The 24772-nt window shown below is 38.2% G+C and overlaps 1 protein-coding gene across 1 annotated transcript; it reads left to right on the top strand.

Moving 5' to 3' along the window:
- Positions 1 to 230: 230 nt before the first annotated feature.
- On the top strand, positions 231 to 1544 carry LOC132115641 (uncharacterized). The gene has a single exon (XM_059524053.1). The coding sequence runs from the start codon at positions 627 to 629 to the stop codon at positions 1542 to 1544; it is 918 nt and encodes a 305-aa protein (XP_059380036.1). The 5' UTR covers positions 231 to 626.
- Positions 1545 to 24772: the final 23228 nt, after the last annotated feature.

The following is a 24772-nucleotide window of genomic DNA, read 5'->3' as shown; positions in this document are numbered from 1 at the left end:
AAGCAGAAGAGGATGTTGAAATTTGCCCCCAAGTGAAAACACTGGCAACTAACGTCAAAGAGCACTTACTAGGCTCAAGCAGATTTGAACGTTTCTCAAGGTGGAGATCTTTGGTAAGAGCTGTCGCTACTCTGACGCACATTGCAAAATCATTCTCACAATCTTTTCCTGACACACACTGTCGGAATTGGCATCTGTGTACAAAAACCTCAGGTGTGGAGATATCACAAGCCAAGTTGACTATAGTCAAAACCGCACAACGAGAAGTGTACCAGGAGGAATTTGAGAGTTTGACTAAGTTTGGTAAAGTCTCACAGCGTAGCACGCTCCTGAGGCTTGACCCCTTTGTGGACAAGGAGGGTCTGTTAAGAGTTGGGGGTCGCATTCACTGTGCTGACATCTCTGACCTAGAGAAGCATCCCTTGATAATCCCTCCCAACCATCACGTGACTGGTCTTTTAATTCAGCATTATCATGATCAAGTGGCTCATCAAGGCCGGCATTTTACTGAGGGTGCTATACGTAGTGCTGGATTGTGGATAGTCAGTGGCAAAAGATCTGTTTCAAATATCATCCACAAATGTGTGCTATGCAAGAGACTGAGAGGTAAAGTAGAGAGTCAGAAGATGTCGGCTTTGCCTTCAGATAGAGTTTCTGTAGATCCACCTTTCACCCACACAGGTCTTGATGTTTTTGGACCATTCACTGTGGTGACACGTAAGACAAGAGGGCATAACGCTGAGAACAAGCGATGGGCTGTCGTATTCAGTTGCTTAAATACCAGAGCAGTTCACTTAGAGGTAGTGGAGTCCCTATCAGCGTCAAGCTTTATTTGTGCTTTGCGTCGCTTCTTGGCTGTCAGAGGACCAGTGAAGCACTTTCGTTCTGACAGGGGGACAAATTTCATTGGAGCAGTCAAGGAACTTCAAATTGACAGTAGCGGCTCAGAGTTGAAAGGCTTCTTGCAGAATCAAGGTTGCACATGGACCTTTAATGCTCCACATTCCTCCCAAATGGGAGGAGTGTGGGAAAGAATGATCGGGATTGCCAGACGTATTCTGGAGGCTCTCTTGATGAAAACTCCCACAAGACTCACGCATGAGGTCTTAACAACTTTAATGTCAGAAGTCATGGCCATTATGAACTCCAGACCCTTAACCCCAATCTCATCAGATGCGGGCATGCCCCAAGTGCTTTCACCAGCAATCCTCTTAACTCAGAAGGCGAGTGTTGCTCCAGCTCCTCCAGGAAATTTTGAGATAGGTCACCTGCACAAAAATCAGTGGCGTCAAGTCCAGATGTTGGCTGATTCATTCTGGAAGCAATGGAAGCAGGAGTACTTGTCCACCTTGCAACCCAGGAGAAAATGGACAGAGGAGAGAAAGAGTATTCAGGAAGGAGACATTGTTCTGTTGAAGGATGGAGAAGCTAAGCGCAGTGAGTGGCCAATTGGTCTCATAGCAAAGACCATAGCCTCATCTGATGGAAAAATTCATAAGGTTATGGTGAAGACTGCTAAGCAGGGGTATTCAGAGAGTACTTAAGACCTATATGTGATGTTGTCTTACTTTTGTCAAATAATCGGAATGCATAGTGGTATAACACAAGTTATACCAGGCGGGGAGTGTTCTGTTCAGTATTAGTTTTTTCTTTAGTTCCATTTTGATTTGTATAAGTAGTTCAGGTGTGACTCCTTGTGGTGAAAACCGTTATTACAATACTCAATAAAACGAAACAGAAAGCATGTAAAACAATAGAAGAAGAGTCGTTTTCTGTGATCTGCATTTTGGATGCTGTCTAATCCTTGGAGTAGATACGACTTATATATACGAGTTATAAATTTCACATTGAAAATAACTGCAATAATGTTGTGTTAGTTTAATTTAAAGCTGGTCATTATTAAGATGTTTGTAAGTAGATGTTTGATTCTGAAATATAGCGCGACCTGACGGCTAATATCCTAATAAGGTTGCAGAGTCACATTTTTTCTTCAGAGACATAATTCGGTTGTCTATTTTGTTGTTTAATTCTGTAAACGGAAGTTTGTGAATGTGAAAATGTTCATGCTAGTTTGTAAATCATTTTGTAATTTGTATTTTTTTTGTGTGTTTCTTTTAGTTTTACAGTAAAATAAAGTGTGCATTACATAAGCACAACGAAGAACGTGTGATGGAGCTTTATTTCTGTTAGCTGTCTGTCAATCTTTGGTTCAGAACACCATTGCCAGGGCAGAACAGACACAGTAAGGAACATTCGTAAGATAATTAGGGTGAAGATGCAAAATAGCTTTGACTCGCCTAGGGGCAAAATCGGAACAGGATGGTAGGACTGACCAAACCTGTAAATCCCGAATTTTCCTTAGAGAGGTAATGGCCATAAGAAAAACCATCTTTAGAGTCAGAAGCCTGGCAGGCACTGATTCTAATGGTTCGAAAGGGGTGCCAGCCAGCCTATCGAGCACTACGGCTAAATCCCCTGTAGGGGCCGTAGCTCTAGTGGGTGCCTCAACCTCTGAGCCCCATGAATGAAGCAGGCGACCAGAGGGTGCTTCCACACAGAAACCCAGTCAATCAAAACATGGCAAGCCAAACTAGTGGCCATGTTAGTTCTGAGAGTACTAGGACATGTGCCTGAGGACAATTTCTCTTGCAGGAACTCCAGTACTGAAACAATTTGGCAGTGAGCTGGGTCTGCATGGTGTGTCATGCACCAGCCCTCAAAAACACTCCATATGAGGGCTTAAGTTATTCTAGGGGAGGGAGTCCTAGCACTTAGAATAGTCTCTATTACTGTGGCTGGAAGGCCAGCATCTCTAGTTGGTCCCCCTCAGGGGCCAGACGTGAAGGTTCCAGAGCTCAGGCTGGGGATGAAGTACTGTCCCCTGTGCCTGAGAGAAGATCTCTCCTGACTGGAATCGCCCATGGCGAGCCATCGAGGAGGGATATTAGATCTGAGAACCAAACTCCGGTCGGCCAATGGGACGCTATCAGTAAGAGGCGAGACCCCTGTCGACGGACCTTGGCCAGGACTCCCGGGAGCAGAGCAATCGGAGAAAAGGGTAAAGACGCAGTCTTGGCCACGCATGGGCCATAGCGTCCAGACCCAGGGGAGCTGGATGAGTCAGAGAGATGTAGAGGGGACATTGTGCCATCTCCTGTGAAGCACAGAGGTCCACTTCTGCTACTTGAAATCTTTCCCAGATTTGACTATTTAGGGGTGGAGTTTCCATTTGCCGTGTTTCACAGCTTGTCTGGACAGCAAGTCTGCTCCTACATTCATATGAATTTCGTTTAAGTGTGGGATGACAAAGCTAGGCCGAATGGAAGAACCTGATACTGGTAAGCTTCGCCCCCGAAAGCAAACCTCAGGAACCTCCTGAGTTGTGGCAATATTTCAAAATGAAAATACACGTCCATTAGATCTATGATTGGACGCAGTCCCCCGTCTTTCTTGGGAATCAAGAAATACCGACTGTAATAGCCTGACTCTCTGTCTGGCAGGGGAACACATTCTATGGCCCATTTGACCAGCAGAGTCTGTGATTCCTGTGTCAACAGATATGCACGTGCCGGTTTCACAGAGGAGGAGACCACGCTGTTGAAATGCAGAAGACGATGTGCAAACTGAATCCTGTAGCCCTTCACTACAGTTCTTTCGGCTCATGGGAAGATATTTGGCAGTAGCTTCCACGCTGCCAGCTTCTCCAAAAGGGGAACTAATTGTGGCACTTTGTTTGTTGTGGGGGGGGGGGATGGTTAGATGTCTGGTGTCCTGAAATGTGGCAGGAAGCAACAGAGCATGTATCATTTCACTGGAGACCACTGCCCCCCGAAACACCGGTGGTGGCGGAGGTTGTTCAGTGATCCCCTGAGGGTGCCAGGAAGGAGCCTTACACTTCTGATGGAATTTTCCAGGGCCCTCCCTGAGGGGACACACCCTTTGTCCTGGGCACAGCTTAAGGCCCTTGATTTGGTCGTGATGACCGTACTTCAGTCCAGCTCCATCTGCGTCTGCCAAGTGTTACAAGCTGCTCCCCAGTCTTATGAGGGGGCACACAACTCGCCACACTCTCTCTTTGAACCTCCTACCCCAGAGGAGCTGGATCGGGTCGGGACTGTTTATTTATTTATTTATTTTTTGACAGCCCCGACACTTGAACACAGTGAGTGAGAAACATATTAAAAGTCTCCTCCTGGCACTCAGATTTTTCAGATCAGCCTGATACGCCTGCAGAACCTATGGTGTGCAGGGCAGCACTAGTCTGACCCACAGCATGAAATGCGTTCCATCCAAGTGTAGATGTTGCTACAGTACGTTTGGCAGGGAACAATTGCTGTCTTTTCGTATATATATATGTTTTATATATATATATATATATATATTTTATTCTTCATCATAATCATCATCATTTTCATCATCATTTATTTATATTTTTATTTAAATGATGTTGCTCCAATAGGGGAGAGATAGCAGCTAGCGTCTCTCTCACCTATGAAATCATAATGTACAAAATCTAATTTTCAGTCTTTAATCTGGTCACTGCACGAGTCACCACCTAGTAACTCCTCATGTGCTTATAATCGCGAGAGTTATAGCGCTAGGAGAGAGCACTCTCAATGTCCATTTCAACAGAAGCTAGAGCTACAGCAGCCTCTGCCCAATCCCAGATCGGAGCGTGATCTTAATGAGCGGGAAGCAGCTCGTTCCTCGTGAGAGCAAAGAGCCTAGCGCGGATAGGAAGTGAACCGCGGTGCTTACAACTGCCACTCTAGAACGCGAAAGCAGCCCTTTTTTAAAAAAACAATAAACATGCGATTTCTCTTCAGAGATTGGCCATGGAGAGCGAGGCACACATCTCTTATAGAATCAGCAAGAATAGTTAGAACTTTCTTTTTCCTTTTTTTAACTCTCAACATACTTCCTTTTAAACTAATACTTTCATCAGCGTGACACACACACACACAATGTGGTCTCTGAAGACAAAGAAACCTGAGGATGTTTCCGTTTCATGTCTATTTATAACCTGCAGGTGCACATTATGAGTGACGTCACCTGCCGAGGTTATTTAAGCCAATTCTTGGCGTGTTTGACACACATGCTTCACAACCGGTCGAACAAAGAATGTTCTCATTAGCGCTATTGAGAGCAGCATCGAGAGTAGCTTTTGATAGGGAACTACATTCTAAATTCTTAAAAGTCATAATTTAATAACCCTTCGATTGTTCCAAACCTATATGAGTTTCTTTCTTCTGTTGAACAGATTTTTTGAAGAACTTTTGTTGCCGTTGCTGTTGACTTGAGTATTTATTCTCTGTAATGAAAGTCAATGGCTACCGGCAACTAATGGTAATTCGGTTACCATCATTCTTCAAAATATATTCTTTTGTGTGTAAATGATGACAGAATTTTCATTTCTAGGTGAACCATTCTTTTAACCCACAATTTGTTTGTTCAATGGAAATGGCACATACCTTTGTGTAATGAATCTCCTAGGCCTCTTGGTGACAATGTAACCCCTGCAACAATGCCGAACAAATGTCTTTTCCCTCTGTCCTGGCTGGGCTAAGGGAGGGTGACCAGGTGAATCATTCTGTCCATTTTCCCTTAAGCCATACAAACGTCATTATCCATGCTCTCGCTAGTTAGCATGATCACTGGATGTGCATATTAATCCACTGCGGAATGAATGTTCATTTAACATTATTAATACTGATACGGTTTTGGAAACACAATGATCCAGGGAGGAACGAAGTATGAACCCAGCTGTTTTTTTTCCATTGTTTCTGCATGAGCGGCCATGATGTAATAGGCAGTGGATGCCTGTGCTCCAGTGCACAGGGAACATCTCGGTTACGTCTGAACCCTCATTCCCTGATGGAGGGAACAGAGATGTTTTGATGTGTTGACAAATGGGCTCTTACTTGGGAGCCTTAATCCTCTCTGACTAAGAGAAAATGCCAGTGAAATTTGGCTAGTGGATTTGCATACCTGAGTCACTCCCCGTGCATACGGCTATAAATAGGTGACAGGTGCACCCTTATCACACTTATCATATTTTATGCTGAGGGGCCAATATCTTATCCCTGGCAACAACCGATAGTTCAAAAACCGACCAGTTCTTCCTGCCAATAACCTATTACCCAACACACGGGAGGAAACTGGCTCGATGCGGAGGCTATAGAATCTTGTGAAGGAGTTCAGTGTCAGCCATGCCGCAGCTCTAAAGATGTCTGCTAGAGAGGCACCATGCGCCAATGCATTAGAGGAAGCGACACTCAGGGTGGAGTTAGCCTTGACCCCTAGGGGGCACGGCTTGCCTTAGGACTAGTAAGCCAAGGCGAAGGAATCCACTATCCAGTGGACAAACCTCTGCTTGGAGACAGCCTTCCCTTTCTGATGACCTCAGTAGCAGATAAAGAGCTGCTTAGAGTTTCTAAAGCTCTGGGAGTGGTCCACATATAAACAAAGCACTCTTACGGGACACAGCAGTGCTGCCTCCTCCGGTGGCAGTCCTAGCAAGTTGACCACCTGATCACGGAAAGGTGTGGTGGTAACATTGGGCATGTATCCAGGCCAGGGTCTCAGGACAATGTGAGAGTAGGTTGGCCCGAACACAAGGCACTCTTAGCTTATCGTAAATGCTTGAAGGTCCCCAACCCTCTTGATGGAAGTGAGTACGGTCAGGAGCTGTCTTAGCAGAGAGGAATTTAAGCTCAGTTTAATTCAATGGCTCAAAGGGATCTCTCTGAAGGCCAGCTGGCAGGGAGGCTCTCAATGTGACTCTCAGATCACCCAAAGCACTAGTTTGCGGTCCTCTGCTCGTGACAGAGAAACCGGGACGGGTGGTGACAGAAGATGCTCCTCCGCTCTCCTTGAGGAGAGAGGTGCGATCACAGCACTGGCGTGGGCGCATTAACCATCCACGAACGCATCCTCAGTGTGATGGATGCCCAGACACTGAAGACAATGATCATGGCCATCAGTAGAAGCCAGGTAAGAACCACTTCCAAGAGGACATGGCCGGAGTGGCATCTTTAAAAAGACATGAACCGACGGTGATCAGAAACTGCTCTTTTAGTTGAAACAGCTAGGGGAATCACTGTTCTGTCATCACCCAGAACAGCCTCTTCTTCCAGCTTATGAGAGGAATCACCTGGTGAATACTGAGATTTCTTCATCCACTTCCCTGATGGAGGGAACGGAGACGTTATGTCCCCATGCCACAACCTTGAACTATCGGTAGTTGCCAGGGATAAGGTCTTGGCTCCTCAGCATAAAATCTGATGAGTGGATGCACCTGTCACTTATTTATTCCCGTGTGCAAGGGGAGTGACTCAGGTTTGCAAAATCCACTAGCCAAATTTAATTGGTATTTTCTCTTAATCAGAGAAAAATATCCAATTAATTCCTGTTTTATTTTGATGTTGTTTGGTGTACTAATTAATACTGGTTGAAGCATTATTTGAATGCTGGCGTCAGTCTAATTGTTTTGGCAATGTGCCTCGTAAACAACATGGTTTTCGTTTGCACATGAAAGGTGCAAGACATTTGTTTTTCGAGTGTTTCTATCTATCTATCTATCTATCTATCTATCTATCTATCTATCTATCTATCTATCTATCTATCTATCTATCTATCTATCTATCTATCTATCTATCTATTACTGACACCACACCTCTGAATGGTAGTGTAGTCTATGCTGGAAAAAGTATACGATAGCATTAGCTTATTATTTTAATGTATTATGTTTTGAGGCACACTAATTCTACATAATCCTTTTTAGGATGGATAGCAGCCAATGTGAATTGTGATAGAGCTCATAACTGTTCATTAAATGCAGACACATCTTTCTGACCTGAAAACAGCCATTTAATATGGAATATTTATTCTGTAACACTTACAATAGATTTTTGGTGGAGTCTTTGATTGTTTTGAGGTCTAATGCTGTTATTTTTCTTAATGTTTAATCCATCATTCAGGAAATCAACACTTTTAAACATGTATTATGGGATCAGGGTTTTCTTCGAGGGCTTTCTTAGAGATTGGTTCTGTTCCCATGACCTGAGAATAATGTTTATGAGACGTAGTGTGCTAAATCTCAAACTCTTTCTTTCTTTCAGCCTCTCTTTCTCTCCTTTCCTTGAACTCAGAATCTAAAGGGTACATTCTGTGATCTGGAAAAGAATCGTTTGGTTTCTCCAATGATAATTTGTGTTATGAGACATGCAAAATCTGAGTTGAACTGAGGCTGATCTGACAGGTCTGTGTAAAAATAAATAAATAAAAAATAATAAACCTGTATAATAATAATAAAAAAAAAAATGTATAATAATAATAATAGATTTAATTGAAGTGAAATAAATTTAAAATCAAATTCATGTGTATGAAAAAAGACAACTGCTTGCCTTGTACCAGGGTTATTATAGTTAGCTAAAAAAAAAAAAAAAAAAAAAAAAATTATATATATATATATATATATATATATATATATATATATATATATATATATATATATATATATATATAATAACAAATAAAAGATAAATAAAAAATTATAAATTAATAATAATAATAATAATAATAATAGTAATAACAAATGAAATAAAAAAATGATATATATATATATATATATATATATATATATATATATATATATATATATAATTATTTTATTTCAGCTTGTTAACTAAATATTAACTAAATATATTGTAAGAAAATATAAATTAAAATATAATTCAAAATATTGACAAAACTATAATACAACTGGTTATCTTGTATCAGGTTTTTATAGTTAACCCAAAATAAAACAAAAATCATAAAAAATTGGATAATAAAAACAAATAAAAAAATTAAATATATATTTTTGATTATTTTATTGCAGCGTGTTACATGGAAAGTACTCAAACTTTAACTAATATAAAATAGAAATGTAAAATAAAGCATAAGAAAATATAAATACAACCATTTAAAATATTAACAAAAACTATAATACAGAACAAAATCTAGACTACTGTATGCCCTATATAAGGGTTATTATAGTTAGCTAAAATTATAATAGTATATTATTGACACTAAAATCACACACACACACACACACACACACACACACACACACACACATTTACTTAGCTGTCTAAATGAGGAAATTCCATAGGCGTTATGATTTTTATACTGTACAGACTGTATATAATATCTGCCTACATCAACCCTACACCTAAACATACCTCTTACAGGAAACTTTCCCCATTTTTATAATTTAAAAAACATCTTTGTTTACTTTTATACTAGTTTTATAAATGAGGATGTCCCAAAGGGAGATTTTTGGAGATTTAGATCACTCTGGGGTACAAATTTGTCCCCAAAATATGGTTAAGTAAATACACACACACACACACACACACACACACACACAAACCTATATAGCACATAGTTAATAGTTCAGTAATAATAATTAAAATAATTTCTATTGGAATAATTAGACAGTCATGAATAATTAATAGGTATTAAGTGACAATTCTGAAATATACAGTAAAGTCACATTTGTTAGAAATATACACAACAGTATACAACTCACAGAACACACTGTACCTCTGTCCCAAACAGCTTCATTTTCATTGACGAAAAAAGAAACATATATTCTGGCTAAGGTCCATAGATCCTTCAGGTTGGTCCAGGTTCTAACTGTTCTTTTCTGGAAGCCTTAAATTGAATACGCTGCAGTTCGTGCTCAGAAGTTGAATGGGACAATCTCTGTGCACTAATAAATTAGGAACATCGAGACACTCTGATGAAAGGGGAAGAAAACAAGATAAATAGACAGAGATGGAAAGAGAGGTGTTGTAATTCCATCTCTATTTGCAGATCCAGATCTTTTTGTTCTGGTGTTGTTTGTCTGATGTAGTGGCTAAAATTGCTATTTTTTTCTTTCTTCCAAGTAGCCATTTCGATCTTAAAGTACCCCCTTTTCCTCTTTCATATGTCTTAGAATAATTGTGGTGAGAGTATTTGTGAGAGTAAAAAGAAATCAATTTGTTCCAAAGAAAGAGCCACATGTCTTTTCCTAAGTTCAACAGTGTGAAGAACTAAAACCACTAATGAAAATGGTCCATTTCTCTCAGTGGGAGCCATTCTGGCATTGTCGCCCGATATATGACTCACTTTTGGCAGAGGGCATGGAAAAAGACAAAAGACAGGGTGTCTGCAACAGCTGTGTAGGGTTTTGGATATTTGCGGCGCTTCTTGTATACCCAGAAAAGTACGGGCGATGAAACACACCCTCTGCTGCGAGGCAGAAGGTCACACAGGAGGAGGCAGAAATGTGTGAAATGCACATGTCGTCTCTGTCTTTCTCTCCATCAGTGCTCAAACCTCTAACGGCACAACCAATTAACAGAGGGGTAGGGTGTGAGGATTGCTGTGTTGACAAAGTGTCCTCATTTCCCCGTGAGTTGTGTACCTCCCAGATCACCGCTGTTCTGTGTTTTCTCACATCGGCCTATGTGTTTCTGTGGCAGTGCCCAACTGCACAGACTCCCTTTATTTGTAGTGAGCACTGCAGTCATTACAGTCAAGGTGACCCAGTATTTGCATACACAGGGGTGCAGATAATACATGGATGTAAAGCGACGACAAGTCCGGTATACACCATTTTAATAACTCTATAGAGGTTGGTTTTAGTGAAATGAAATACTGTAAATTACATGATATTGTCAGTGATGATTCCATATTCAAACCACTTTTGAATCTTTAATTTGGATAAAAAACACTTTGTAGGCCTGTTCATTTCTTCAATTACTTTCTCTGCAGCCCTCAAAAACATTAAAACTTAAGAAAATTAACCAAAAAATAAATAAATAAATAAAAATACATGGTTAATATACTGTAGTTAAACCATGGTAACCACAAATTGCCTATAGTTTTGCTACACTAACCATAAGTTAACTATGAAGCCAAAACGATCTCAATATAATTATTCACACAAAAGACGCAATGCACACCTGCGTAACCAAAGTCACATGCATGAAAAATGATTCACATGCACAAAAGCAAAACACAATTCACAGATGTACAACTGTGCACAAAATTTGTAAATGTTTAAAATTCAGAAGTTTATCACGAGCTGTGATTGTGTGAATTACCTTGAATTTGTCTGTGTATTTTGAGACTTTCCTGGCAGCGAACTCAAGAACTCCAATTCGTACTCTTTAGCCAATAAGATTTGAGTCTGTCAGTCGACCAGTCATAACCCACTGTGGACGTATGAATCGCCTGCCCTGGGTATGCCTTGCTGGATGATGACGTCATCGGTGCAAGACCACCTTTCAGGTTAGAGATAGCAGAGGTATGTGCAAACAGATAGTTTCTGTTTCATGCAGCTATGTAACATCATCAGCATCCCTATTCTGAAATAAATAGTATATACAGCATAAACAAACTTGAATGAAATGTACATGGTCTGTAATGTGTTTATGTTATCACATCGTCATCAGTTGAATGCGTGCCATCGTCGCACAACTCTACACACAAGACAAGCTCTGCTGTGAAGGCTCTTTAATATTCTCAATAAACAAAAACTATATATTTTTTTCTATTTATTACCACATATCCCATCAGTCAAAACATTATTTTATGCTTTACACTGAGTTTCTGAATCTAACATCTTAATGTGGTATGGTATCCATGTGAACAATGATTTTTATTAAATAAACATAAGAATCAATTACTATTACATCTTAACTGAGCGGCAACCTTCCGGTCTCTCTCGTGAAACCAACACGGAAGTGACTAAAACTGTAATTCATAAACTGGCCGCTAGAGGCTGGTTCTAAAAGGGAGTCAGTCCCATAGACTACCCATGTTAAAAAACTTTACAGCAGGAAAAAATGTGTTTACAGCTTGGTACTAAAAGTGGTTTTGGTCATTCTGGCTCAATTTTAACCAAGGAATTTGTAGTAAAACTGTGATTATGCAAATGTTAATCAATCAGGGGGAAAAAACCTTGTGGCTACTACAAATTTACTATAATATAAACCATGATTAATGAGGTTACATTGTTTCACCAGTAGTTGGCGACAAATTGCTTTTCATTCAATTTGTAGCAATTCTTTTACAAACATTGATTCCTTGAGAAATTAAACAAATGGTGAATCACTTTATAATTCACTTAGTCGATTCAGTCAAAACACTGATTCAATCTGCAACAAAACAAGGACTAAGCAAATCAATCAACTAATTTGTTTTAAAACACGGATAGATTCAGGAATGAAACAAGTGGCCATCTTTAGGAGTGAGTCATTTAGTCCTTCAATCAATGGATCTGTTTAAAAGCACTGATTTGTTCAAAAAAAAAAAGTGACTGTCATTATGAGCAAGTCATTAAATTCTTCAGGCAAACAATTCGCTTAAAGGCAATGATTCATTCAAAAATGAAACAGGTGAACATCTTTGTGAGTGAGTCAGTCATTCAGTCCTTTACTCAAACAATTTGTTCAAAAGCAATGATTCATTCCGGAATGAAATAACAGCACTCTTTGTTGCTAATTCTGTTTTGGCTTCTGTTTTCATTAAAGGAAGCAGAAATGGACAAAGTAACTGGCAATATTGCTAATGAAATGTAAGTTATTCGATATTAACTTATTAATTATTGAGCTCTTGTATAAACTCAATACCATGCTTGCATTTTCTCCACACAAGAATGTAAATGAGCTTATTAGACAAAATCATGTAACCTGTCTATATTGTGTCTGGATGATTGTGCTATTAAATTTCTGATTGGTTGAACATACAGTATGATTTTAGCCTAGTGGGCAATAAAAATCTTATTGACATTATAGAAAGATCTCAAGCAATTATTATTGACAAGATTATCATAGGAATGACCAGTAAGCAACTGTCAGTAACACCCTATCAACACATGTCCCAGTTTTGCATGATTAATCACTCATAAACATTCTCAGTTTTAATTCTCACATTCTCAGTTGCAATTTTGTTTGCTTTGTCTGAATGATACACTAATTACAGTGCTTGGATTGCCTTCACATACCTTCATATCATTTTATAAAACATGTACATGCAGTTAGATTTATGTTTATTTTTCTTCAATCTTTCAGCTGATCTAATTTAATCTTGTTCTGCTTGTTGATCGAGAATGAAGAAAATTACCTGTACTTGTTTTGTCTTTGTGTATGAATTCAGCTTTTTTTCCCACTCAGCAGATCTGGATAGAGAGAAAGGGAGCTAAATCGCTGATTAAGAGACATATTTAAAGGCAAGCATCTATTTTCTGAACTATGCCAGGCAGGAGAGGAAAGAGAATTGCATTTATTAAAATACTGTCCTTAATTTTCCTCTGTAAAGTAAGAGAGGAGCTCCAAAATGAAGCGTGATTTATCATGTTTTGTAAAACAGTGGGGTTTCTGAGGAGCTCACTCTTTCCAGAAGTAAACAACTGGATGCTCTTAATGAGCCTAAATTGCACTGTTGTTTGTTCAAGGTCAGACGTTTACATGAGAAATTGGTCAGGGAACATAGTTATTTCATTTCAATTGCTTAGTGTGTAATAAATCAGCTCTACCCCATGCATAACCTCTACCAGTTTATTGGTGGGATTTATTTTATTTTATTTTTTCTGAGGGTTATTATGTAAGCATGTGAAAAGTCATATATCCTTAAATCCATTCCATGGCAAATTGGTAAAATAAAACTCTGTATGCTCAGAGTTCTAATGTGTCAGAAATTACAGAAGTAATTTCCATGAATATGGAGATTGATAGAGACCACACAGCTTGTGCCCAATCTCCATTTCACCATTATTTCCCATCCTACTACCTCCCACAGCTTTATTTTCTTAACTATAATTTACATTTTACCACCATTAACCAAATAACTCAGACCTGAGAACAATTACTCACAGACCATTACACAAGGCTTTTCTTAAACCTCTTAGTTCTTCACCTGAGGCTGACAACAATTTTCACATATTGAGAAAATGAAATCAGAGAGTTTTTGAACTGTCACACAAAATAAACTCTTCAAAATAAAAATCTCTTTTTGGAGATGTTTTATGCATGCATTGTTCCCTGCAGAGAGATAAAAAACCAATGCTTTGCCTTTCACTCGTGCATATCCATCAATCCGCTCTTAAATGAGAGAATGATTGCATATACTTAAGTGTGTTTATCTGTTGAAGACTGTTGGCTGCTCCCCAGTGTGGAGTTTTGATTTAGTTTGAAAACACTCACTCACACTTGGCTTGCATTTCCCCATTAAGTTCCAAGACGAACCTGTGGTGGTAACCAAAGAACAAAACAGAGTTTGAAAATAATAATAACCAGACTGAAGGAGTTGATGACCACTGAGCGCGGAATGAGAAAATGCCGCCTTTGCATTCCATATGCTTTGAAAAACAATGTAGTTGAACTTTAGATTATTGCTGGATAACAATTATGTTTTCAAGTACCTTTTATCTCTTGGTTTTAAGGCAGAACATGAGAAATGGTATAGAGTAACCACACAATTTATCATTGAATGGCATTTCAAAAGAGATGGACTTTTCTTTCATTTTTAAATAAAATCCAGGAGAATGCTGAAAGTTATACAGTCAGAAAGATCTTTTTTTCATTTTTATTTGAAGTCTTTGAAGTTAAAAAGTAAAAAAAAAAAAAAAAAAAAAACCTTAAATTTACTTCCAGACTGTCGAAACATGTATTCAAAGTGACCTAACTGATGACTGTTTTCCAGGTTCAAATCCATTTTCAAAATCAGCTCATGATCAAAAATGTGCTAATTTCATTTGTTAATTTGCAAGTTAATTTCCAGTGTAAACCACTTTAGTAGATTCTCTAAAGAATCTCTTTAGTAGATTAATATTAATCAGCTAAGTCTTTGGCCTAATGAAGTGACTCAATATACAGAATTATCTTTGAATTATGCTGATTTTTCTAAAAGTAGATTAAAGTAAATATTATAAAAAATATTATAAACTATTAGCTAAAATTCTGAGCATTATGAATAAAATTATTGTCAGTTAAATTATTGAATTATTATTCATACATTTATTTTTATCATTAACACTTTACTTAAAGCCTTTATGTGTGATGCATTATAAAAGTAGTTTTAATGCATTAATTATGCCTTGTAGTGTACCTTATAATGCATTGTTCAATCTCATGAATATTGTAACCACAGTTAATAAATTATAACACTTTACATTTGGTTGTAATTATTTACGACAAGATATAATGTATTACAGTGCACATTATGGATAATTATAATGCATTATACCCTTTAATAACCCTTTTTTGTATTGCATTAAAAAAGCTTTAAGTATAGTGTTATTTTATTTAAACCAATGTTTAGAGTTTTATCTCAGGTATGACTTCTGATTTCTTACATTAAAAAGCTTCAACCTGCTGTCATTCTTCTTGAACACTGTCTATTCAGAATGTCATGTTAGCTGACAGATGATTGACAGTCGTGGGTTGTGGAGAGCTGTTGACTTCATGGCAGTCGATAGCAGGCAGATGCAGGTTTGTTTATTATAGTTGAGTAATGTTGAAACTGACATGAGAGCAGCTATTTGGCCTGAAGGAGATGCAATGAAATCTAGGGGTGGTGACTTAAATGCCCTTTTTAAATGTCTGATACTGGTCACAGTGAAGGCCGTTTTAATTCATTCGTGTCACGAATACCCTAAAGACAAGAGTGTAGCTGAAAAACTCAGGTATATGTAAGCTAAAATAATAAGAATATTTGACATGACACTCAAAACATGGTAAGTTGCTTACCTGGTAGTTCTGGCCATCATAGTCATGTACACTGTTCAAACGCTGTCTCAGATTGTAGCCTTAAATACCTTTTGGGAGACCTAATTTTGCTTAGAATTTGAGACAACATCATTTATCTTTCATAAAACAATTTAACAAGAAAGTGTTCTCTGAAATTGAAGCCTCATTTGTTTTTTGTATGTTTCATACAACAATATAAAATTGTATTCCCAAGAAATAAGAAAGGAAATAATTTTAGCAGTTTTTTAATACAAAATGATACAAAATAAAATAAACTATAATTATTTTGTAAAAATTATTCTAAACTTTTAAATGGTATTATATGTGTTTTTGTTTGTTCTGTGAGCCTAATTCTGTAAAGTATCTTTTTGAGCATAAAGATTGTGATGGATGATAAATAGGTGCGTAGTCTGCTGAGCTTGATTTGTTGCGTTCATAAAAATGTGCTGTCTGATGAAATTTTGCTGCTCACATAGATAGTACGTTATGTGAAGCAGGCCTTAGACAGTGGTCAGCTCCCTAGATGTCTTTATCTCTGAAATAGCTGACGTACCACACTGCTTTACAAACAACAAGAGCTTGAGTTGTGTGTGTAATACATCAGCAATGCATTAGTAGTATTTCATATCCCATTAGGGCTGCTGTGAGTTGCGAGTAGCTGTCGTTGCAGGCAGCAACTGACTGATGTTTGAAGAACTGTCACATACGGCATCTGTCACACGTCTCTGAAGTTTGTGTCTCTTCTCACCAAGAGTGTGTCAGTTAGTCACACCGCTGTCATTCATTGTATCATGTCAGACATCAGACAGCACAAAGGCGCCTCCAGTTTATTCATGCATAAATTGTATTTTGCTGGTCTACAGTGTTCAGGGAATGCTGACTGTTAACCTAGAAACAGTGGTGGTGTGGCATAGTGGTTAAAGATTTGGGTTGATGACCTAATGGTTTTGGGTTTGAACCCCACACTTAACCCTTGTTTTTTTTTCCAGGAAGGCTTTTCTTGTTAAATGCTGACTGACACTTTGGTTAAAAGCATCTGCTTTGCATGTAATTGATTTAACTGCTGTCCAGTGTTGTGTGGGGTTTATTCATTTGCCAGTTCTGCTAGAAAACATATGTGGTCAAGGTTTCTCACATTTCTCCAGTAGTAGGTTTGTGTGTCATTCCAAAGCCATTGTATCAGTCCGATCTATGGGTGGAATAAATAAACAGTGTAAAACAATGAAAGAGGATAAAGGTGTTTCCGTACAGGCTGAAAAGCATTGTCAAATCAGATATTCTGTATTTATGTTAAATCAAGTCTGATTTTAATTTAATTTAATTTAATTTAATTTAATTTAATTTAATTTCATTTCATTTCATTTCATTTCATTTCATTTCATTTCATTTCATTTCATTTGTTAACAAACTTATTTTTCAATCTGTTTTCACTACATATCTTTACTGTGTTGCTTTATAATTTATTTTGTTATTATAGTTAACAGACATTTACTTCAGTCCATAAATATTCATTTCAGTCTTTTATATTATTAATTGAATTGTTTCCAATTTTTATTCTGTTGCTTATTTATTTTATTTTTTTTAATAGTTATATTTAGCAGACTTCTTTTTATATTTTATATTGTTTCATGTATTTATTTTGTCTTAATTAAAAATTTTATTTTCATAAAATTTCATGACTGAATGTATGACTGAATGTATGAATGTAATCAACTGAAGGAATCCCACTTTGACGCTGTGCATCTTTTCCTCTGTGATAATATCAGTGCTTTTCTCATGCGGATGAAAGTAAGGCCTTGCTCTTTTTCCTGAACTCCTCATCTTTCATAAAATCATTCTCCCTATTGGTTGAGAGCTCTCGTGAGTCACGCCATTCAGAGGTTATATTTCACCATGCTGAATAATTAATTTTTCCTGTCTTATTCTCTACATAAAGGTGATACAGTGCATATCTGCACATGAGCTGTTTAGCCGTGAGCATGGAGAATAAAACAAAGAAAAAAAAAACAAACCTTGTATCATGATGTCATTAGATGGTCAGATGATTGGCAGTATTTCCAGAGAAGTTTCTTCTCCATAATATTATTTTCTAGCATGTACATTAATTATTTAACCTTGTCCCTTAAAGTATTTTCACCCCTGTGTGTTATTTAAGCAAAGGACTGTCATAGGATTCACAATTTAAATGACCTTTAATCCCTCTCCCGTCCTTGTGGCTGTCAAATGCTATTCCACTGCTGTTAATTAAGCCGGTTTATGGTTCACAATGTCAACCCTGAAGACCCTTATATAGCAACAAAATGTCTTTCCCAAGGACATCACCTCCAACTGCCCCATTGACAGGGCTGTGACCCCACTTAAGTTTTGTAGAGGCACTAATTAGGGCAACCTCCCATGGAGGAATTAAGTTTCAGTGAATGTGGCATTACAGTCGCCAAACTACCCGTATGAAAGCCAAAGGCATTTTAATGCTGTGAATGGCATTTCTCTGGCGTTTGGAAATATATCAGTAGGGAACAACTCAAACGTGAATGTGCTGCTAATTTATTTATAACTAAAAACACTGAATGTTCTGATAGATGTCGCTGAAAAATGTTTGTTTTTTATGGCTATCTGGGATAAAATCAAAAACATCATGCATCACTGACAATGTTTCCACATGTTTGTCCATTTCATGTTTTCCTTATTCTTTATCCTGAATTCGTATTTATACCCCAAATGTGTTTATACCACACACTTAGATAAAATATAGAGGTTAAAAAGAGTTTTTATAGCTCTATCTATCTATCTATCTATCTATCTATCTATCTATCTATCTATCTATCTATCTATCTATCTATCTATCTATCTATCTATCTATCTATCTATCTGTCTATCTCTATCTGTATGTCATTCTGTCTATCATTTTGTCTGTTTCTTTCTCAGCAGTATCTGCCTCTCTTACAGTTATATGAATGTCTTTGATTTTCTTTTTATTCTGTCTTCCTTAAATTCAATATGACAACCCTGGCATGGAAAAACCTATTAGGTCGAAATAAAGGTTCTTTATTTCTTTAAAGTTCTTTATCTATGTCATCAGAATATAAAATGCTATAAAATGGGTAAGAAACAGTTTCATTTAGTGTCAAGTCTGAGTTAAAGCTGAAATGTGTGACATCTGGCATCGCCATACAGAACTGCGAAATAAAGACTGTTGACTGAATGAAATCAACCTACAAAGGTCTTCCTTATAATCTGTACATTTCAAAATGTGATAGCAAAAAGTATTTTAACATTTTAAAAAAACACACCCTTCAGCTTTTAACGCCTTGTTTCAGAGGTTTCAGTCTCTCCAGTATCTAAATCATCTACAGTATAGCTCAGATGTAAGAGAGTTTCAAGCATTAAACTTTATATAAAGAGAAACTTGAAGTTAAATATAGTACCTCAAGAACATGTACGAGTGCATTATACTGGAGTGTGTGGAAAGGTGAATGCCCCGTTCGTCCCAGTTTGGTCAGCTTGCCTCTGGGCATTTCAGGCTGGGCTGGGGTGTACAGTAGGACTTCAGAAGACTGTGTATGACTCTCTCCACCCACTCGGTGACTCCTGCCAATGCACCCAGGCTGATTAATCTCCATTTCCACTGCAGAGCATGGAGGAGTGTAGAGGGGATATCACATGCTCTCACTTATTCCCTGCATTAATGTAGTGGGTGTGGGTCACCTCGCTGAGGAGTCTGTAGATGCTTTCTTTATCTCTCTATTCTCAGCCCACGTTCTGAATCAGCTTTCAGGGCTACAGAGGTTCCCCTCTTCCAGCAACTTTTGTTTCAGCTGTATATTATAAATAGACCTCAAACACACCTCTCGACAGGATGGGAGATTTGGTGTGATTCGTACAGGTTTATCTGCTCCAAATCACTCAGCTGATTGACTTGCTGTTGAATGGCCTCTGAGATTTTGCCATTTTTGATCCAAGGATTTCAGAGCTGGACCTCAGGGAGGATGTGTGTTTTGTGTCATTTATTTTCCATATTACCTGTAAGGAAGAAAAATCACAAATGAGGTCTTCTGAATGTCTGTGTACTTAGCAATGTGATTAAATTAAGAGCATTGCATTATAGCAAATTATGTTGTCTCGTTTTTTACTGTTTTGTTCTTTCAATGAATTTTAGAAGAAACACCTGAAGTGAAGTAGGTACTTTTGATTTTGTAGTAGATATAGGCATCTCAAATAAAGCAACTGTCAGCCTTAATGTTCACTTACTGTATGTTCAACACTGCTATTTGACAAATCAATTCCTAAAGGCAATATATTGGAAAAAAGACATTATGTTGCTAATCCATCCTTTTATGTCATCTATTTCTCCACTAGAATGCTTGGCGTGACGATTACTGTAGAGGAAATGCAGACTAAGAGAACAGATGGGCCGGACTGATGAGAGCTGAGAACTGTAGAATCCTACTCATCAATCCTATGTGAACGATCCCAAAGGACTCACATGTGCTCGGCTTCCGTCTGCCATGTTTCCAAGTATAAGCTGTAAGAAAACACACACTTTTACACATACTCTCACCCCTGACTCATGGGTGGGCTTCAGCGGGGCTCAGATGTGCACCGCCAGATGAGCATCACTGTCCCACTTAATGCCTCTTTCGTCTTTTCTTTCACTCCATCCCCCTCTCTGTCCCTTCTATTACCTTTCTCTCCTTTTCCTTCTCAGTAACTCTGGTCTCTACTATTCTTACATCATAATCAGGAAACACTTCACTGCGGCCCCTTGAATGTAACATTTAATTAACCCTGCAATTATTGCATCTGGAGCTTATTAACATATCAAATGAGTAACCGCTGGGATGCAAAAAGGAACTGGGACTTTTGGGGGGCATTGATTACCTTTTCAATGCACAGCTTGCTTCAGTATGACTCATTATGTTTAAAGCAGCCTGTTCATTTTCCCCTGTGCTCATTTTGTAAAATGTAAATGTGTTTTAGCACATTTTCTCAGCTCATTAGTTTGAGGTTCATTTCAGCAGCGTGCAGAGGTGCTGCGGCTGATGGAGCTGGTGGAGGTGATGCACATCTTTCTGCAGGTTTGCTTAGAGAATATATGAATAATTTCTTGTTTGTTTGTCGATTACGCTGAGGTTGTTCGGCTCAGGGAGATCGGTCTCGGTTCATTGTGGCTCAGCGGGAGGGACGTTTCTGTCTTTAACCTGTCAGGCAAACCCTGTGATCTTTTGGATCTGAGCTGTCAGGTGCTTGTCATGTCAGGGACTTTCATACAGATACTGTAGCACTTGTTAAGAAGGGCAGCACTCTGCATAAATACCTGATGTCTGGGAAATGCAACTCTGTAATTAGGCTGCATAATGTTGTGATTTCACTTATATAGTTGTGAAGGTTGTCTTCCATTCTACCAAGAATTTCTACCATTGTTATTATAAAAGTCAGTACATCATTTGAGATGTTGTCAAAAGTCTACATTGTTAGCATTTTACCATGTATTTTTCTACGATCCAAACTTTGGTCGGTCATGTTTTTCATTGCTGTAACAGGGTACTGATTTTCAAAATATCTATTCTGTTGAATAACCCCATGTTTGTCTTTGACCTCCAATGTTGTTCTTTGCATCCATGGCTTAGCACAGATGACTTTAACTGTGGTTTTGCAGGCATGATGAGTTCTGCCCTTAGAAAGACAATAAACACTTTGGCACACAATACTATGTGTTTGTGGGTAGCAGAGCATATGGAAAGACTTGTAGGAGTGGAGAGGGTACCAGGTGCTGGGCTTCTGTGATGGAGTCTTTTGTTAACCAATGGAGTCAAAGGCGTACCTTGATGAGCAGTTTTATCATAAGGACTGCCTTGTCCTTGAGACAAAGAGAGAGGGAGAGAGAGTGAAGGGTTAAGAAGTGAAAGAAAGCAATTATTTCTGAGAGAGGGCACCTTCGGAGCCTGGTGAGAATATGTGAGATCTCACATATGGAGAGAGGTCTGATTGGCCGTGCGCTGATGAGAAAACCTGCACATGTGTGTTTCTACCAATCTCACAACCCTCAGGGGGTCAGAGACGAACTCCAGCCGGTCATGAGAGACACTTTACCATCTTTCTGCATGTTACTCGAATAACATGTCTGGAAGCAACAACAAAAAAAGTTTTTACAGAGTGATAACATTTACAATACTCTGTGTTTTCAATTACTTTTCACAAATTTTCTAGGTTCTTTTTTAAGGGTTCACGGGGGTATGTACACTGTGATGTCTGTCTATCCATCCATCCATCCATCCATTTGTTATTTCTTTGTTCTCTCTGTCTATAAGGCCTTTAAACAACTTTTTTCTCCCAAAATATTCTTTGTAAACAGTTAAATATAACAGTTTCTTAGTAATATCTTTACATTTCAATTCATTTTACAGTTTTCTTACGCTTTGGTAATTTTTATCAAATCATCCTGAACATTTGCAAAGCAGTAAATGCATTTCTCTAAAGTTTGTACAAACAGCACACAGTGCAAAAGCCTGTTTATTACTCAAAATCCTTAGTTCATCTCAAAAGTAAATATTTATGGCAATGAGAATGTCAGTGCCATCAGCATAACAAATCTTATTGTCACTGAACACAAACTAGACAGTCAGTGTTTTGTTGTCAATGTGTACTGTGTAAGCTATGGCTACGTTTTAATGTCAGTGATTGAATACATTACTGTGTGTGGGTTGTATACAGGGCTATGCAATACTGTAGGATACTGATTGCAAGAGATTGGGCAGGATTTACATTTATGCATTTACTTTTGGTCTGTAAAGACCAAATGCATTTACTTTTGGTCAATTTATTGCATCATTCATTGATTAACAGAACCGTTTCATAACCTTTGTTTTGGCAGGTTTGAAAACAATTCAACATCAAAAGCATTTGTCTCTCATAGACAGCACTTCCCATGGCTGTTATACATTTCTGAAGACATGCACAACATCACACAGTCAGTACAAGCATGCAGAATGCAATTGCAGGAAGTGCTTCCTGTTCTGTAAATCAGTAGATGTTCAGTGTTCAACTGCATTTGAGAGATTTGCTTCTGTTTTTTTTTTTGTTTTTGTTTTTTTAAGAGCTGTGTGGTGTGTGGAGGAGTCCTGAACGTATTCTTGTACATTAGGAATTCATCTGAAAGCCTGCAGACCTTTCATTTGTATGGGCGTCACTTTGTATTAAAAAGCAGAGACCCATCATGGCTCATAATTATTGAATGAATGAAAGATGCATTTATATAGTGCTTTATTGTGTAATGTTGTACACCCACAGCTCTTTACAATCATGTAGGGGAGGGGTCTTTCCTCAACCACCACCAGTGTGCAGCATCCACTTAGATGATGCGATGGCAGCCAAAGGACAACGGCGCCAGTGTGCACACCTCAAACAGGCGGAGAGGAAAGAGGGTCATAGAGCCAATAAAGTGGTAGGGGATTATTAGGAGGCCATGACTGACAAGGCCAGGGGGGCAATTTGGTCAGGACAACGGGGTTATACCCCTACTCTTTTCAAGAAGTGCCAAGGGATTTTTATTGACCACAGAGAGTCAGGACCTCAGTTTAACATCTCATCCGAAAGACTGTGCTTTTTGACAGTATAGTGTCCCCGCCACTACACTGGAGCATTAGGACCCACACAGACCACAGGAAGACACTCCCTGCTGGCCTCACTAACACCACTTCCAGCAGAAACCTAGTTTTCCCAGGAAGTCTCCCATCCAGGTACTGATGACCAGGTACAGTCTTGGGCTGCAGGGTGATATGTGGTTATGCAAAAATACCACAAAAAGTTTAATATGAACTTCTATTAATTCCTATTGAAACGAAGCTTAGAAACTTTAGAATTGTTTATATTATTATTTTTAATAAATATTTATGGCAATGAGAATATCAGTGCCATCAGCATAACAAATCTTATTGTAACTGTACACAAACTAGACAGTGTTTTGTTGTCAATGTGTACTGTGTAAGCTATGGCTACATTTTAATGTCAGTGATTGGATACAATACTGTATGTGGGCTACGCATTACTGTATGTGGGATACTGAATGCAAGACATTGGACAGGATTTACATTTATGCATTTTACTTTTGGTCGTTGCGAAACAGAAACGTGTATACAAAATGGATCATAAAATCAACCACTTTTACCTTTATTAGTCCAGATTCATCTGAGAGCAATGTCAAGTCAGGACACATTTATAAAAATGTGAACCATTTTGCATTTTGCATTTAATGACTTATTATGCAATAAACTAATACTTAGATTTTTGGGGGAGTAAAGGTACATGCATGCGCAATACGCAATTTTCGTATACACTTTTTTTGTTGTTGTTGTTGCAAAAAAGTTCAGGAAATTGAACCTGATCTGAATTTTTCTGTGACGGACGAAAGTTTCGGAGGCAATGTGTAAACATGATTGACACAATGTGAGGTCATTTTTATTTTTTAACGTGTGAAAATTTCGGACGAGAAATTCAGACTACGTGTGCAAGGACCTTAAAGAGTTAGTTCACACGTAAATAAAAATTATCCTGTGTTTCACTCACCCTCGAGGCATCCTAGGTGTATATGGCTTTCAGACTGATCTAGTCTGAGTAATATTAAAAATTGTCCTGGCTATTCCAAGCGTTATCATTGCAGTGGATAGGAGTTTCTGTTTAACAGTCCAAAAGATGCAAAAAAGTTTTGTTTTGTTTTCTCTCTGTGTTTGTCACTAATCACACTATGCTAATGTCCTACGTCATCTGCCAGAATGGCTTTCGCTTATGACAGTTAGATGAAGTGAGAGAGAAGTGTAATACATTTGAAATATGGATATTTTTCTTACAAAAACGCATGGATACGCTGCAGGAGGCCTTTATTTACCCCTCTGAGCCATGTGAGGCATGCACATTTTTTAATGGATGCATGCTTTATTTGAAGTTTTTTGGACTGCTCAGCAGAAACACCCACCCACTACAATGATAACGCT

This window comes from Carassius carassius, chromosome 35, assembly GCF_963082965.1.
Source record: "Carassius carassius chromosome 35, fCarCar2.1, whole genome shotgun sequence".
In the NCBI taxonomy this organism is placed as follows: Eukaryota; Metazoa; Chordata; class Actinopteri; order Cypriniformes; family Cyprinidae; genus Carassius; species Carassius carassius.
The sequence above is the reverse complement of the archived record's forward strand: the minus strand, read 5'-3'. Positions and strand labels throughout refer to the sequence as shown.

Coding starts and splice junctions, on each gene's coding strand:
- LOC132115641 (XM_059524053.1), top strand. CDS start 627: ATGTCGGCTTTGCCTTCAGATAGAGTTTCTGTAGATCCACCTTTCACC.